This window comes from Rhinolophus sinicus, chromosome 12 (genome assembly GCF_057876585.1).
Source record: "Rhinolophus sinicus isolate RSI-liver-muscle chromosome 12, RSI-T2T, whole genome shotgun sequence".
Classification (NCBI taxonomy): domain Eukaryota; kingdom Metazoa; phylum Chordata; class Mammalia; order Chiroptera; family Rhinolophidae; genus Rhinolophus; species Rhinolophus sinicus.
Genome location: NC_142512.1, coordinates 26,097,228 through 26,112,726, shown reverse-complemented (window position 1 = coordinate 26,112,726; position 15,499 = coordinate 26,097,228). Strand labels below are relative to the sequence as shown.

The 15,499-nt window shown below is 41.6% G+C and overlaps 1 protein-coding gene across 1 annotated transcript in view; it reads right to left on the bottom strand.

Annotated features, from left to right (window-relative positions):
• Positions 1 to 2,007: 2,007 nt before the first annotated feature.
• HEATR6 (HEAT repeat containing 6) overlaps positions 2,008 to 15,499 on the bottom strand; it is a 30,705-nt gene continuing 17,213 nt past the window's right edge. The window contains exons 10-20 of the mRNA XM_019732543.3: positions 15,049 to 15,255; positions 14,567 to 14,666; positions 12,430 to 12,785; positions 11,451 to 11,573; positions 11,017 to 11,103; positions 8,583 to 8,717; positions 7,729 to 7,851; positions 6,855 to 6,979; positions 6,359 to 6,455; positions 5,093 to 5,297; positions 2,008 to 3,394 (exon numbers count right to left, since the gene is read on the bottom strand). Coding sequence (XP_019588102.3) covers positions 2,853 to 3,394; positions 5,093 to 5,297; positions 6,359 to 6,455; positions 6,855 to 6,979; positions 7,729 to 7,851; positions 8,583 to 8,717; positions 11,017 to 11,103; positions 11,451 to 11,573; positions 12,430 to 12,785; positions 14,567 to 14,666; positions 15,049 to 15,255 — 2,100 coding nt within the window. The 3' untranslated portion in view covers positions 2,008 to 2,852. The remainder of the gene's footprint in view (positions 3,395 to 5,092; positions 5,298 to 6,358; positions 6,456 to 6,854; positions 6,980 to 7,728; positions 7,852 to 8,582; positions 8,718 to 11,016; positions 11,104 to 11,450; positions 11,574 to 12,429; positions 12,786 to 14,566; positions 14,667 to 15,048; positions 15,256 to 15,499) is intronic.

The following is a 15,499-nucleotide window of genomic DNA, read 5'->3' as shown; positions in this document are numbered from 1 at the left end:
CCTTTTTCAAACTAATTTGATCAAAAAAGGAGATTTATCAAATGCTCTTTTGGCATCCCTAAAAATGACCATTTGGGCTTTCTTATTTGACCTATTAATGTGGAAACATTTTGTTCATAGAACTTCTCCTTCAAAAAAATGCCTGCAGGCCTACAGTAAATCCTAGTTAGCCATGAAATAGATTGCAGAGCAATAAGTCTCAAGGAAGGACTTTTACAAATGACACCAGCTGCCCGTTTTGAATTATGTCCCTGGAGAGGTTGTGCCACCACCACCTCCGTCCTAGCCCCCATTAGTCCAGTGAGCTACCGTTACTGGTGGCCAGGTTTTAGTCCTTGGGTGTGTGACAGAAGAGGCAAGTGAATGCTCAGTGTCTGAGACTTTGTTCCCAAACCTAATATACGGACCTTGTCTGCTAGAGCACCAAGGATCCTTGTAGCTTAGACCTGACGACTCAAGGTCTGTACTAGAAGCAGACAGACACTCCTTCCCCAAGATCCCACTCCAGCGATCTTATTCTAATGAGATGGACATGCAAGCTCAAGGACAGAAAGAAAAGTGGAATGAAGGCACCATTATTACTGAGCATCTGCTCTTTGCCAGCTCAGCCAGATGCTTTACACATGTGATCGACTCCGGAAACTTTATGAGGTACTGTTATGTTCATTTTACAGAGAAAAGGCCACGGAATTTGCCCAAGGACTTAGTTACCAAGTAGCAGTGTTGTCCTTTAAAAACCAGATGTAATTCCAAAGCTTGTATAAACTTGATCTGTAATTTCTAAAGACTGGCCCTTAGGGATGACTCATGAGGCAGAACTAGGAAAGCAGATACTACTCCTCTGATAATGTGTGACCTGTCATACTTGTAGTTCTTTCCCTCACCGTGAGGGATGTGTGGGATCAAGATGGAGGGCTGCCTCCGGCAGGCTGCAGAGGTCCTGGGGTGGTGCCTCCCCACATGGCTCGGTCCAGTTCCTGAGGTATCCAAGCTAACGTGTCACCTAAAAGTGCAGTCAGGGGAATCCAGCTATTTGTCATCACGATAGCTCATGATGTGTTGACAGTATTTCTGCCTAGTGCTCTGAAAATTCAAGGAAAATAAACATCTAACATTGAGTACCAGAAGCTGTTCTAAGAATTTCCCATGTATTAACACTTTTCATCATTATAACATCCTTATGAGGTAGGTACTACCATCCCCATTTTACAGATGAGAAAGCTAAGGTACAAGAGAGGTTAAATGACGTTCACATAGAGCAGCAGGGCCAGGATTTAAGCCTAGGCTCTTAACCGCTACACTATACTAAGGAAGTAAAGGCCGAATGAACCAGAATAACAACTCACTTAACTCTTATGTTGGAAAGATGGTAAGATTCTGCTCCCAGTGTAGATTCATGTACAAATATCGAAATCAAGTGAGTTGTTCCCCAGGTGTGCTATAGAAGTTTCTGTCTGTCCCATAATGACCTTAAGACTCCTCCTTTACTACTGACTAATACCACAAAGGAGGTTGCAGTGTATGCCTTCGAGTTCAGAGCAGTTAGGAATCACTGTTTCCTTTAGTGGTCGTGGGAAAGTTCAAATGCCAGTTTAATGAACAAAAGCCCTAGCTAGCTGTGCCAGGATGACCCCCTCCTCCAAATTTTTTCTTTTAAATATCAAAAGAAAGTTCAGAATTTGGCATTCTGAATTAGAATTCTGAATCAGAGTCAGACTGTCTACTGTTTCTGCATCAAATTAAGTTCACTCTGTCCTCCGCCTGGCCTCTTTCCCGATGGCAGCTTTACTGGGGCGCCAGCCTAGGGCATCTGAGGGGACCTCCTGCCCCTGGTGTATGCCCACGACGCCTCAGTGAGGAGAGAGTCAACATCCTATCAGGACAGAAGCCCCCGCCTCGGACTCATGGGATCCTACTGGAATTTCTAGAAACGCTTACCCTGGTCTTGCCCTGCATACGTACATTCGGATGTTTTCAGAGACCTGGAAACCTTCACAGAAACAAATGTTTTAAAAAGAAAAAAAATTAGATTTTATTCAAGATAAGCAAAAGATACAAGTGATTCATCAAATGAAACTATCTGAAGTCATTTCACAAATATTTAATCAAGGAACCCACCAGTGAAAGCCCAAAGAACCAGGAATAAGCTATATATACCACATTTTTACTTTTATGAAAAAGACAAGTAAACAAGCCACTTCCTTCAAGAGGTGTGGAGGGGGCTTCCAGGGTGGGTACTTGGGGAGTTTAGCACAACAGCTATTTACCAGCCTATAAGGAACTGTTCCGGTATTTTAGCAATTGATGGGGCTGCACCAGTGCACACTGGCTGGATGTCAGCACTGCTTGCAGCTTTCTATAAATGCAGTTTCATAGTAACAGGAGATATGGACTGACTGTCTTCCATTAGTTTATTACAAAAGAAAAACAATTCCCACAGACACAATATGCAACATTCTTATTCCTAAAACCTTGTTTTCTTTTCTTCCTTTTTTTTAAGTCTTCTGAGACTAAATACCCTTCACAACCTCCTAGTCTGCTCAGGGCACACTTCTTGGCTCCTGGCTGCACACAGGGCAGAGGTTCCAACAACCTGGACCATGGCCAGTGCAGCAGAACCACTCTCTGACATGGTTGGGCTCTTGTAGAAAAATTTAAATAGCTGCTAACCCATTCTAAATAAATAGTGGATGGATTATTTCTGCCCATAAGATTGAACCCCACATATTGGATTCTCAAACTCTGTCTTCCTATTACCATTTGACCTCTGAAACTCATGTCTTCCTGTGACCACCTGACCCCTGGAAAGCATGGTGGAAGAGTCACCCATCTGTTAATCCTAGGAGTGCTACTTATGATCCAGATGAATCAAAATAAACAGTCAGGATATCTCCTAAGAAGCCCAGGATGGCCCTTTGGGCGGTGTCACCAGGCAGCGCCTGCACGCTGCTTATGTGCTCCAGGGCTGCTCTGACCATCTGGTCTCTTTCCTGCGGGCTGTGGGAGGCTCCCGAGTCATCTCCCTCTGCTCCTGATTTTAAAAACTGTAGAATATAGGACTGAATCATGTCTCCATTCAATTCAAGAGTTTCTTTGATGCAGGGCAGGTCTAAGGCACTGGCCAAGCTCAAGAGGTGAAGCAGCGCCTGGCAGATTTGGGTCCGGAGACTGGCACAGTACTTGAATTCCAAGAAGTCCGTGGTGTCTTCGCTCTTCTGCAAGGCGGTGACCAAGGCATTCCAGATCTGGGCGTACTGGTCAACAGACCCGTAGTGCTCTCTCTTGCCCGGGATGGAAAGGGCAGTGGCAGATCTGATGCGCACTTTGAAGTTCTTGCACGATGTCACGACTGACGTCAGGGCGTTGTAGGCCCGGGTGGTCCACGGGGCTGTTCCTAGAAAGAACCCACAGTCATTAAAATACACGGAGACTTACAAGTACGGGGAAAGGGAGAAGGGCAGAAGGAGACATACATACACAGGTGCTTAAGTTAGTTTATGTTTTAATTCCCATAATAATCCTATGGAATCAGGATGCTGCTGCGTGATTAACTGTGAGACCCTATGTAAGTGGCTGAGTGCTGACTCTTTCCCTAGACAAGCCTGCCACATGCTCGGGGCCCCTGCTACTGAAAGAGGGACTTTCGTGACTTTGAAAGAGACTTCTTCTCTGGGAGGATGCTCTCCTGAGGGGGTAAGGCTTGGTGGGAGGAGCATGGACTGAATTGTAGCCCCACGTGCCCTCTCAGTTGGGTCCTCCTGAGCAGTGTGCAAACTGCACAACTGTATGCCTAGTCCTGTTAGTGCTGGCAAAAGAGTATTTTATTAGCAGATTAGCAGCCAGACACTGCTCTGGCCATAACAAGCCATGCATTTTATCGCAAAGAAAAGGAAAATAGTATCTAGGCAGTGACTGGGGAAGAGGCTATTCAGATTAAAGGAAGGCTCAATTTTCTAATTCTGAGATGATTATGCCCAGATTTCTGTCTTCTTTCCCTTCCTGTTGGTCCCAGAAAATCAGCCTGCTTTCCTCCTGGTCACGGCTACCACTCCCACTATCCATTCCATTTGGGGAGGGGGGTTCTTATTCATCAAGATGGGCAGCAGAGTAGAATGCAGCTTCCCTAACACTCCCAGCCCTTCCAACTTCTCTGTTGCCAGAGAAGACAGCCAAGCAGACACCCACCTCGAGTGCCAACCCTCACAGTCACCTGAGGCTCTTCTTTCCTCAGTGGAAAAAGACAGGAGCTGGCTTCTCTACCAGCTCCCAGCTGACTGGTCTGCCTGGATGCTCTTGGCAATAAAGGGGAGCAGAGCCAGATTTCCCTAACTTGATGCAAGCTCTGCTGGTCCAGAATGGTTTTTCTTCTCCAGAAACATCCCCTTCCTTATGCTCCAAATCTTGCCACAGAGACAAATGTATACGGCAAATGCTGGCATTTACAGTGTGAATGGGATTTAGAGGCTCTGATCCATATGCCTAGGTGGCTATTAGCCACTGGTGATACGTGGAGGGGCACAGCATGTCATCACTTAGAGACAGGTGCCGTCCCTAGATGCAGCATTTCACTTTAGTACCAAGGGCTCATATGGGATTTCCAATTTGTGGCCTCTTTCTCCCATGCCAGTTTTTCCTTTATTTTTTTTTTTTGTCCTGATTTTTAGAACGGTATATGCTCATTGTAGAAAATTTAGAAAATGAAAGCAGAAAATAATCCTACTCATCATCCCATCCAGAGGCAACCACTGTTAATAATTAGGCAAATTTCCTTTCAGTTTTCTCCCTACCCATTTATTGAGATCATACCGGAGAAACAATTTCACATCTTGTTTTAATTTGCTTAACATCAGAAATATCTTCCCAGATTATCAAAAACTTTTTATGTAATTTTAAATGGCAACAAAATATCCCACTGAATATATATACCATGACTTATCTCAGACCATTCCCCTAAACTTGGGTGTTCAGTGTGTTTCCATTTTTTTGTTACAGTGATACACAATATCGTGATGAACATCTTTAATAACACTATAGGCTGGTGTGTGCTGCCCAAAGAAGCCCTCTACTAGAGAAAAGAGGAAAACTTCCTTACCTAACGGAAGAGCAGGATTTTTAAATACATTTCCCATTGCATAACAAGCATTCCATCGGACTTTCATGGCAGCCTCAATTAGGACAGTAGAAATTAAGGCCTGGATAGACTCCTCAATGATTTCAGCAAATCTGGGTTTTTCTATATGAGATGGCTGCAGAAAATGAAGCAAATTTCCAAGGGCCCGAACTGCATTACTTTTTACCTAGAATAAAATGTAAAAGCATTAGAAATCTGTTTTGTCAAAGAGAAGTTTCAGAAAATACAACTTCAGCTTTAAGAAACCCAAGAGGTCCTAGATATCTTGATGCAAGGGAGCTAATGAAAAACGCACCCTATAAGGGTGCAAGTTCTCAAATCTCTGCGAGGTATTACGTGGTTAACGTTCTGAGCCATCGGAAAGGTGAGGTTTCATCAAGTTCCTCACCCTGATATTTTTAGTGCTAGATTGGACTTCAAAAAGATCCATCTTCCTCGAGTTACAGAGATGGCACGTAAAGCCCAGGGGCAACAGGACACTGCTGGTTTGCAGCAAGGCTGGGAGGAGAAGCTGGGTTTCATAATTCAGGCCAATACTTTTCTATTAAAGATTTTTTTTTTTTTTTTGCTTTGTAGCATACTAGAATCATCTGGGGGGTTTCATTTCTAAAACCAATTCCCTGGTTCTATCCCCAGAAATGTTGATAGAATTAGTCTAAAGTCAGGCTTCCCAGATTTTCAGAACCACTGTACTAAATTAAGCACTTGGTATAGGTCAGGTACTGTGCCGGGTGCTTAAAGGTATCTCAGAGCCCAGTGAGGTATAGGTAACAATTTCCGTGTTATAAATAAGGAAACTGACCTTCAGAGAAGTTAAATAATGCACCAAAGGTCACCCAGCTACTAAAGGGCAGGCTAGGATTTGAACCATGTCTGCCTGACCCTAAAGCCCAGGTCCATGCTTTTTAAACTTATCAGTGTAATGGGATATTCAAAACCAAGGGCTGCTCATCTTTCTGGCCTGTCAAGTCAACTTCAAGATTTTTTTGAAAAAAACAAAACAGATTAATATTAAACAAACATGGACATATCATGTAGTAGTATTACAAGTGGCAGTGACATTGTTCATGAGACAGGAGATAGGAAAGAAACTGTACACGTGTGGAGTGGGCCACTTTATAACCTGAGTACATGCTCCACCTCCTTTACACGAATAAATCTGATGGAGTGAAACGATAATACACTAAGTACTTACCTGACAAATCCTCGATTGTGTTGTGGGCTTACCTTGTCTTTATCCTTGGTTGCTTCTATAGCTGATCGAAACATCTTCAAGAGCAGGAGACCAGAGAACTCTTCTTGGAAACTTGGGTCTGGTGTTTCCCTGTCGCATCCAAAGCAGGCACAGGTTTAAAGGTAAAGCCCATTTAAAATGCATATGTATATACAGATATAGTCACTTAGTATAACTATAAAAACTTTAGGAAAACTGTTTAATAAATCTGTTCAGCTCATACCAAGACCTTACAGTTTATACCTTTTGACCTAATAGGTCCACATTTATATATATATATATATATATATGCACACACACACACATACACACACATAAAGAACAGCTTACTAATCTTACTACTTGAAGGACTATAAAACAAAATAAAGCAGGAAGACTGACTACATAATATGGGGGGATTGCTGCTAATTCTTTTATAATGGGATCAAAGATTTCCCTTGAGACCTCAGCCTCCAAAGTCACCCAAGGAAAATGAGCTCAGTCACCTACATGTTAACAATCAGAGTGTCTGTCAGGTTGCCCAGGGACCAGGCTGCTTTCGCCCGGACATTCAGAGACTTGTCTTGAAGTGACATCAATACAGCATTTGCTGTGTCTGCAACAAATATGACATCCTGTAAGATAAACAAACCAAAATGCTATAGTTACTTTAGGAGTTCACACCACTACCTTGGAAATTCTCAAATTTTATTTTCAGATAACGCGATAAGCCTTTACCACAAATTTCTATTTGGAAATCAAAATTCATTTACTCAATCAATTTACTGTTCTTATATAATTTGGACATTAAAATCCCAGGATGTTAAAATCCCAGGGGAAGGTCGCCCATGATTTTGGTTTGTGCTATGCACAACCTGAGGAGCATATGGATTTGCTCTTGTAAACATCTTATGCCCTGGCCTGGGACAATTACCTACGAATTCTGTATTTGAACTGATGTCCATCTTGAGAAATGATGTTGACAATGAAATGCATTTCCAAAACACATCCTATTTTTTACACACTTCTCAGTGAGATAAATGTCACAAGTAAGAGTGAAGGAGAAATTTATTTCCTTCTTAGTAAAAACTCTATCAGCCTTCTAAATTATTACTATTATCTCATTTTTAACGTCTCATCTCATTTTTTCCCCCAATTATTCATTAAACATTTACTGGGCACGTAGGGTCCTAGATATTGTGCTAAGCAACTAAAAATAAATGAATTATAGATATTATCATATTTTAGCAGCAATTAAGGAAACCAGAGTGCAAAGCAACTTAATTTCCTTTACTGTCCAACTCAGAAGCTCTGTATTCACCAAAACAAGGATCGCTATGGACTACAAAAGAGGCACAGCAGAGCTACGTAGGCTCACTCTGACCTGTCTGAGACAGGGGAAAAGCACATAGACTCCAAGGGCCCGCGAGGCTGCAGCCTTCACTAAACGGTTCTTGCTGTCGTTCAGCCCAAGCAGCATCGTGATGCACAGCACCTGCCAGTCGCTCTGCAATGAGAGGGGCAAAGGAAAAGCAAGAATGAAATAAGTATGGGTCGATGTCTTTGACAAGTGACTGACATATCTGTGTTTGAGTCCATGTTCAGGAGCTGAGACCTGAAGGTGACCTTGGTGGAGCCAATGGTTCAGTTCAGATCCAGTGAGACCTGAGCACAACTGTGTGAACTGGGTCATTTTATTCTCCTACTTCAGTAAAGCTGCCTTCTTTACGAAAGCTAATTTATACAAATAAGAACAGATGCAAAACCACCGAGGACTAAAGGAATGGAGCAGTTTGAATCCCATGTGGGTTGGGTACCAGCTAAGTATTTTCACATACTCCATGTTGTTACTCACATGATTCCCATTTCATAGATGATAAAGCAGTTTTCAAGTAGTTAAGATAATCAAGGAGCCAGAACGTAGAAGAGCCAGGATTTAAACCCCAGTCCTTCTAACTTTTGGAGGCAAAATCGTTCTGAAATCTCTCTGACTTCAAAGCTCCCTTCCCCCCACTTCTACCACCTGCCTGCTAAGCACAGGGAGGAAACGCTCTCCTGAGACATGAAGATTTTAAGTTTTCCCATTGCCTTCTCCCCACACTCAAGTAGAATAAGCACCTTTTCCTCAGAGACAATGTTGAACACTGGTTTAAAATGAAGACAATAAATAAATAAAAATCCAACTCCATCTCTGCTGCTCAGGGCACCATGTAAAGACGAGAAAACCCTCCCAGTTACCGGCAGATTGCTGAAGGCTTCCGGCAAGATGGATGACAGGGCGTCACAGGCGCTGGCCTGCAGAGTTGGGTGCTCGGAATCCTGCAGGGCTCTGGGTAAAGGGCCGTTCAGCATCACAGTCCAGAACAGCACCACCTGCAACACAGCCAGTTAAAACCACAGCCCAAGAGCAACAGTGGAACCAAGGTGACGCTGAAACTACCCCAGTGACCGTAGTACATGACAAGTTTTTCCTTACAGCAAGTGGGAACTTCCTGTAAATGCTTTTGCTAGTTCTTCTTCCACGGCAATGAGAGGCCTTTAGAAAACAACTAACTGAATCCTTCCATTTTATTGACTAGGAAACTACAGTCAGCTACTGTTAAGCAGTAATCGTTTTAACAATGGGGAGGAGGGTGAAGATGATGACAGTACCAATAACAGCATAGCAGCTACTGTTCTCCAGAGAGTTTATGATATGCCAGGCATTGTTCTAAGTGCTTTACACATATCAGCTCATATCATCCTCAGCACAACTACCTGAAGTATATACCACTATCCCCATATTCACACAAGGAAATGGAGACACAAAGAAATAATGTAACTTGCTAGTGGGCAGCAGAGCTGGACTAAAAGCCAGATTGCTGACACCCAACTAGGGCTCTTTCCACCTGATCCCTCACGGGCACAGAGACCAGGCTCCCAGAGAGCATGGGATCCAGAGGCAGAGCTGGGGGTGACTCCTTCACTGCCGCTTCCTGTCTCTGCAATCTTGCTCGAATCACTGAACCTCTCTACGCTTTGGTTTCTCTTCAGTAAAACAGGGCAAAGACATCTACTAGGCAAAGCCTGTGTGATAATAAAAGGTAGCACTGTGTATAAAGTTCCTACCATAGAGCTTGGTGCATAGTGGAGACTCTTAAATTGAGCAGTACGCTCTATTTGAAGCACTTTGAAGAATCATCTCACTTCAAAGCCCCTCAAGGTACGCATCTGAAGAGTACCTACACCAGTTTCCTTCCCAGGAGTTATAACAACCCTGGGATTTCACGTCCATTTGCAAGTCTGTCTGGAGTTTTGGTGACTCCTCTGCCTCAGGAGCTAGTCCTGAGTTTTACATGTATCCAATGCACCCGCTCAGTCCTCCCCACAATCCTAGCTCCTGGAAACCCCGTCTGGGCCCTCCTCGCCCCAAACCAGAAGAATATGGACAGCAGTGGTTGGCAGGCTCCAAGATGGCCCACAATGATTCTGGCATCCTAATGTTTAGGAGGCAGTCTGCTTCTATCCTGACCGGGGCTGGCCTGTGTAATCAATAGGACGGGTGGTAATGACACTGTGAAACTTCTGAAGCTAGGTCATAAACTTCCTCTCCCTCTCCCTCTCCCTCTCCCTCTCTGGGGGACCTGAGCCAGAACCACCCAGCTAAGCTGCTCTCAACTCCTTTCCCAGAGAAACTATGTCAGAGAATAAATGTATATTGTTTCAAGCTGCTAAGCGTTTAGGATAATTTACTCAATGATAGATAATACAGAAAGTATATCCCTTTTTTACAGAAGAAACAATACCTGAGTGCGAACAGTTAAGAATCTTGCCCAAAGTCACTTGACGAGCAAGGGAAGAAGTTTGGATTCAAACCTAGGTCTGTCTGAAAACTCAACTCATCTCCCTGGGAATGGTGACATTTCAGCTTTAGTAGCACACTAAGGAAGGGACTAGGGCTACACATTCTTAATTCACTAAAAGAATGATGGAAACTGTATAGGGAAAAGAATAAGCAGGACGAGGAGGACAGAGAGAGAAAATATCACTAATGTTAAGTGGATTTTGTTCTTGGCACTAAGTAGAAGCCTTTTTTGGTGAGGCCATGTGTTCCTCCTCCAATGAAGAAGTGGCAAAGTGTGGGGGCAACAGAAACAACCTAAGAGCACATGAATTTCAAGGGACTCATGTAAAGGGGTGGATGGTGAGGGAGTTAAGGGGATTAACATTCATTGAACAACTAGTAACTGTCAGCATCTTTACGTTTCATTCAATATTCCAACAGCTCTATGAGTTAAGGATTTTTACTCCTCTTTACAATGAGGAAATTGTGCTTATAATCAGCGATGCATTAAATGGTGCTCACTAGATTTGGTCTCATGCCTTCTGATGCTAAACCCTTGGCTCTTTCCACCATTCCAGTCTGCCTCTTGGGCCAATTGAGTAACCAAATTAGGTTTTATGCAAAAGAAATGTTTTTTGCACTGCCAGTTGTATGTTCCACATAATCCTACCATATGCTGAACTGCAAATAAAACCTATCCGTGCTAGTATCTCATCATCATAGATTACAAACCGTAATTTTTGACATTGGAAGACACCATACTGTCTACTCCACTTAATCACTGAGCCTCAAAATAAAACTGACTGAAGCACTAAGAAAAGAGTCCTCTATAAATTGACATTTACTTACCACGGCAACTGGCACTCGCTGATCAGGTGCTGTGGTAGAATCGGGTTTATACTGTTGTATTAAGCCCGTACCCAGTTCTTCCAGAAGCTGTCGAGATAAAAGAAACAGATTATCAAAGCAGATTATTAGAACTATGGAGGTAAATGACCACTTTAGTTTGGAGATTATCTTAGATCAAGGGTGAAAATAATTTCCAACTGATTTTCTTTCTTTTCTCTGTAACTTCTATGTCAGAGGCATTCTTTCCAGGAGCAAAATCAACAGCTATATACCATACTGTTACTTTCTTACCCAATCCATTCTTTGGGATTAGGTGCGTGTATGACCTCCCTGCCTGAAACCTCCTGAAGAAACCTCAGAACTGATGCACATGCAGTACCAGGAAGACTATAAAGGGGAAAAAAGAGAAGCATGTGGCTTTTAATGACAAGTACCTTTGCTCCATGAAGCTGAATAGATGGATCTGCTTCCCCCATGCACTTGCAAATCACCTCTCTAAGCTCCATCAGGTAGACCTGAGCCACTGAAAAGTAGCCCCTTGCCAGATGAGCTAACACCTGCGAAGAGAATAGAGCATTAACCCCAAGGCCTGAATGTAGGGCTGCAGTATCCAGAAAAGTATTTCAGAAATCACTCACACTTAACAAAGAGCTGAATATGATGTTGAATGAAATGAAGAACAACTATGATCTTCGTTTTATGACTAAAATCAATTAACTACATCATATAATTATATGGTGCTTTATAATTTATAAAACGTGTTTCATTAAGATTATCAATATTATCTTATTTAAGCCTGGGCAAAAATTTTTGAGGTAGGTGTTCGTTGGATATTTCTGCTGAAGAAACTAAGGCTGGAAAAGTTAAAGGTTAAAAAGGTTAAAGGACATGTTGAATATTAACCAAAAGTAGCAGGAGACCCCAGAACCACACCCATGTCTTAGATCATATTTGTGTACAGAAAAGGCCAATACTTTCATCTAGGGTTGTTTTCTTCCTTTGAAGGAGAAGTTATATTTTGTTGTCTCTAAGCAGATATAAGACCAAAGAAAAGTTTATAGAGAATGAAACATTTATTTAACTTTAAGTTGTAGAAATCAAAAATTAACTATACAATTTCTTTCAGAATTACTATATAATAATTATATCCACCTGCCATATAATACCCGAGGTGACTAAAATGGCTTCCAATGAAAAGAAATGAACCTGACATTTTACAACCAAAGCCCCCATCCCCACCAAAACAAAGCAGCAACGACAAACAAAGCACTCACACTGACAATACAACTCCCGCTAACATCACTGACAGGTGGCTCACTTTTACATTCCTTTCACAGACTCACTCCTCACCAACACCCTATGAAGGAAGAATAACTGCTTCCATTTCAGAGTTGAGGAAAGGAAACCTCCTACCTGCAAGGCCTCCAATCGCATGGGGGATGGTACATAGGCGCTTCCTGCTACACAGGCGGCATCAATACCCAAGCAGCAGTCCTCCTTGGGAAGTACAACAGTGGAAATGCAAAGTCGAATGAGCCAGCAGGGCTCTGAAGACCCCTTTGGTGGGCTAACGGATGCTTCTTCCAAAAAGGGTCCTGAAGGAGCTTTCTTCCACCAATCAGGAGGGCTGAGTTGAGGAGTTGCTGAATTGCTATTGCTGAGTCCGGAAGAACAGGGCTGCTGTAAAAGCAGCTGGACTTCAGGCAAAGGTGCATGAGTAGATACTATAGCTCCCAAGAGTGTGAGACTTGACACACGAACATTAACGTCTATCAAAAGAAACAGTAAGAACCCATTACCATGGGAACAGGTGGCATCAGGACCATGGTTATCCCTGCAGGCAGTTAAGAATTATGGCGTTCTTATTTAGTCTGAATCTAACTGAACCTCTAGACCTAACTTCTAGTTTATAGGAAATACAAGGGACAGAAATATAAGTTAAATAACATTATAAAGAAACAAATCAGACAAATTGAGAATGTGAGACCTTCTGTAAGACAACTGGCTTCGACTTCCAAAACTCAGTATCATAAAAGAAAAAAAAGGTGGAAACTATTCTAGATTTTAAAAGGCTTAAGTGACATAAAAATTAAATGCAAGGCATGAACCTTGAATGAACGTAGGTTTTTTTTAAAAAAAAAGCTGTAAAAGATATTTTGGTACACATGGGGAAATTTGAATGCAGACTAGATATTAGATGATATTATAGAATCAAGGTAAATTTCTTAGATACAAGAATGGTTTTATGTTTTTTAGGAAGTTGTCTTTATTCTTAGGCAATACATGCTGAGGTGAAATATCAGGTCTGTAATTTACTTTTAAATGGTTCAAGGAAAAATGTCTATATAAATATGTATGTATATAAAATATACATATATACCCACACATGTATACATACATACACAGATACATATATGTAGAAAGAGACACAGAAAACTAATATGACAAATATTAATAACTATTAAGTCTAGGTAGAGGTATACAGGTGTTCAATGTACTAGTCTTTCAAATTTTCTGTGGGTTGGAACATGTTAATAATAAAAAGATGCCGGAGGACAAAGCCAGACACTTGAAGGGGACCTCTGAGACATGGTCCACTCCCCTGTTTACAGACGAAGAAAAGTTGGTGCTGTGGAATAAGCAGGGGACTGAGCCAGAAGACTTGCGTTGTTTTCATCTTACTTCTGCCATTAACATGGTAAGAGATCTTAAGGCAAGATTTATCTTTCTGGTTCCCATTTTATTTACTGGCAAAAGGAATGAATTAGACTTAGTTTGCACACGCATCATTATCTCAGTTAAACCTCATAAAAATCTTATGAGTTACGTATAATTCTTCTTGTTAGGAGGAAATTAGGGTTCAGTGAGAGCCATGACTCTGAGATGGCAGAGGCCCAGTACCCCTCCCATGATGTCACAAAAAATATCCATACCTCCTTCAAGTCCTGTAATTGTGACTGAAAAACTCAACTTACCAGAATGTGGTCTGATCTTAAAGCTTGATCTCAAATGTTGTAAAGGCAAGTACATATATGTAACACAAATATATTATGTGTGGGAATAAGTCAGGAAATACCAAGAATAAGACTCTGTAGTTAGTGGGGATTTGAGGTTCTGGAATTTTATCTGAACTTCAGAGGAGATAAGGAGGCTAAAGAAGTTAGGTTTCAAATTCCAGTTTTCCTTTCCAAAAAGATAAGGTCTATCTGACTGTCCATTCAGCCTCTACTTCTGCCTAAAGGATACAAACCATTACGTACTAGAGGGGAACCCCATGAACTTGGCTCAATCCTAATTCTAAAGGAATACTCTGGTTACTTCACTGAAGCAGCAAAGAGGCATTAAACTTTACAATTGATTCTCCAGCTCACTTCCTTCCAGTGGTGCTTCAGGAGTCAAAAGTGGGATTCTAGCAATAGCTGTCTCCTGAAAACTAGAGGAGAGTAAATAGACATCTTAGGGCTATATACAATTGCTGTGAATATTTTTTAAACTAATAATCTAGATTTGATTGATACACAGAAGCAAAGAGTTTTAAACTACCACCAACCTTTGTGGAAGATATAAGGCTTTATTTGGTTCCAGACTTTGGTCAGCAGGCTGAGTTTCAGCCGGTTATAAGGTGAATTTGATACTAAATTTGCAAGGCACTGCAAAATAAAAGGAAAGCTCATCAATAGGCCTGATTAAGTCAGCACAAAGACAAAATTTTTATAGCATTTAATTTAAAAAGAAAGTCTTCACACTTATCTGAAAATCACTCTTTTTTATGCCATTTTTAAAATGGGGAATAGCACTTGTATTCTCAATGGTACAACTTAAAACTAAAAATAAAGGAGTAGTTTTAGTAAATCATTTATTTGGACATACAGAGATGTAGGTAAGATCAAACAAGTAGGTCCAAATAGGACATCTTTAAATAAAATTACTACTTAGTTATATTCTTAAGTCAAGTCACTTTTGGGCAATGTAAAACATTATACAAAACAGAAAAACTCCCTCTGAAACCTACCAATAACTTGGCACATTTACCTTAATTATCTGAGTGAGGGTCTGTGAGGATGACTCGGCCACCAAAGCTAACAAAAGGCATCTGTGCAACTCTCTGATGCTGGAAGCAATCATTACAGAGAAGGGAGTAAAAGCCCTTCTGTGGTCACTGGTATCTTCAGCAACAGAAAGAAACTGCTTTGAGCCTTCCAAGATGGCAGATAAAACTTGCAGAGCACAGGCACGTGTCTGAAATTTCAGGATGATATACATCAGTTAGTTAAAAATCAGGAGTCAGATCCCCTTCTTTCTATATACATTTTGATTTTCCAAGTATTTAGAATCACTTTAATTAGAAGAATAAAAGCAATGGGATTAGCTATCAGATCCTAAAAGTAGCCAGGAACTAGGCCACTTGCACCCCACACTTAAAAAAAAAAATCTTGAATCACATTGCTGTTATAGGTTTTCTTACAGTGAGGATATACACCAC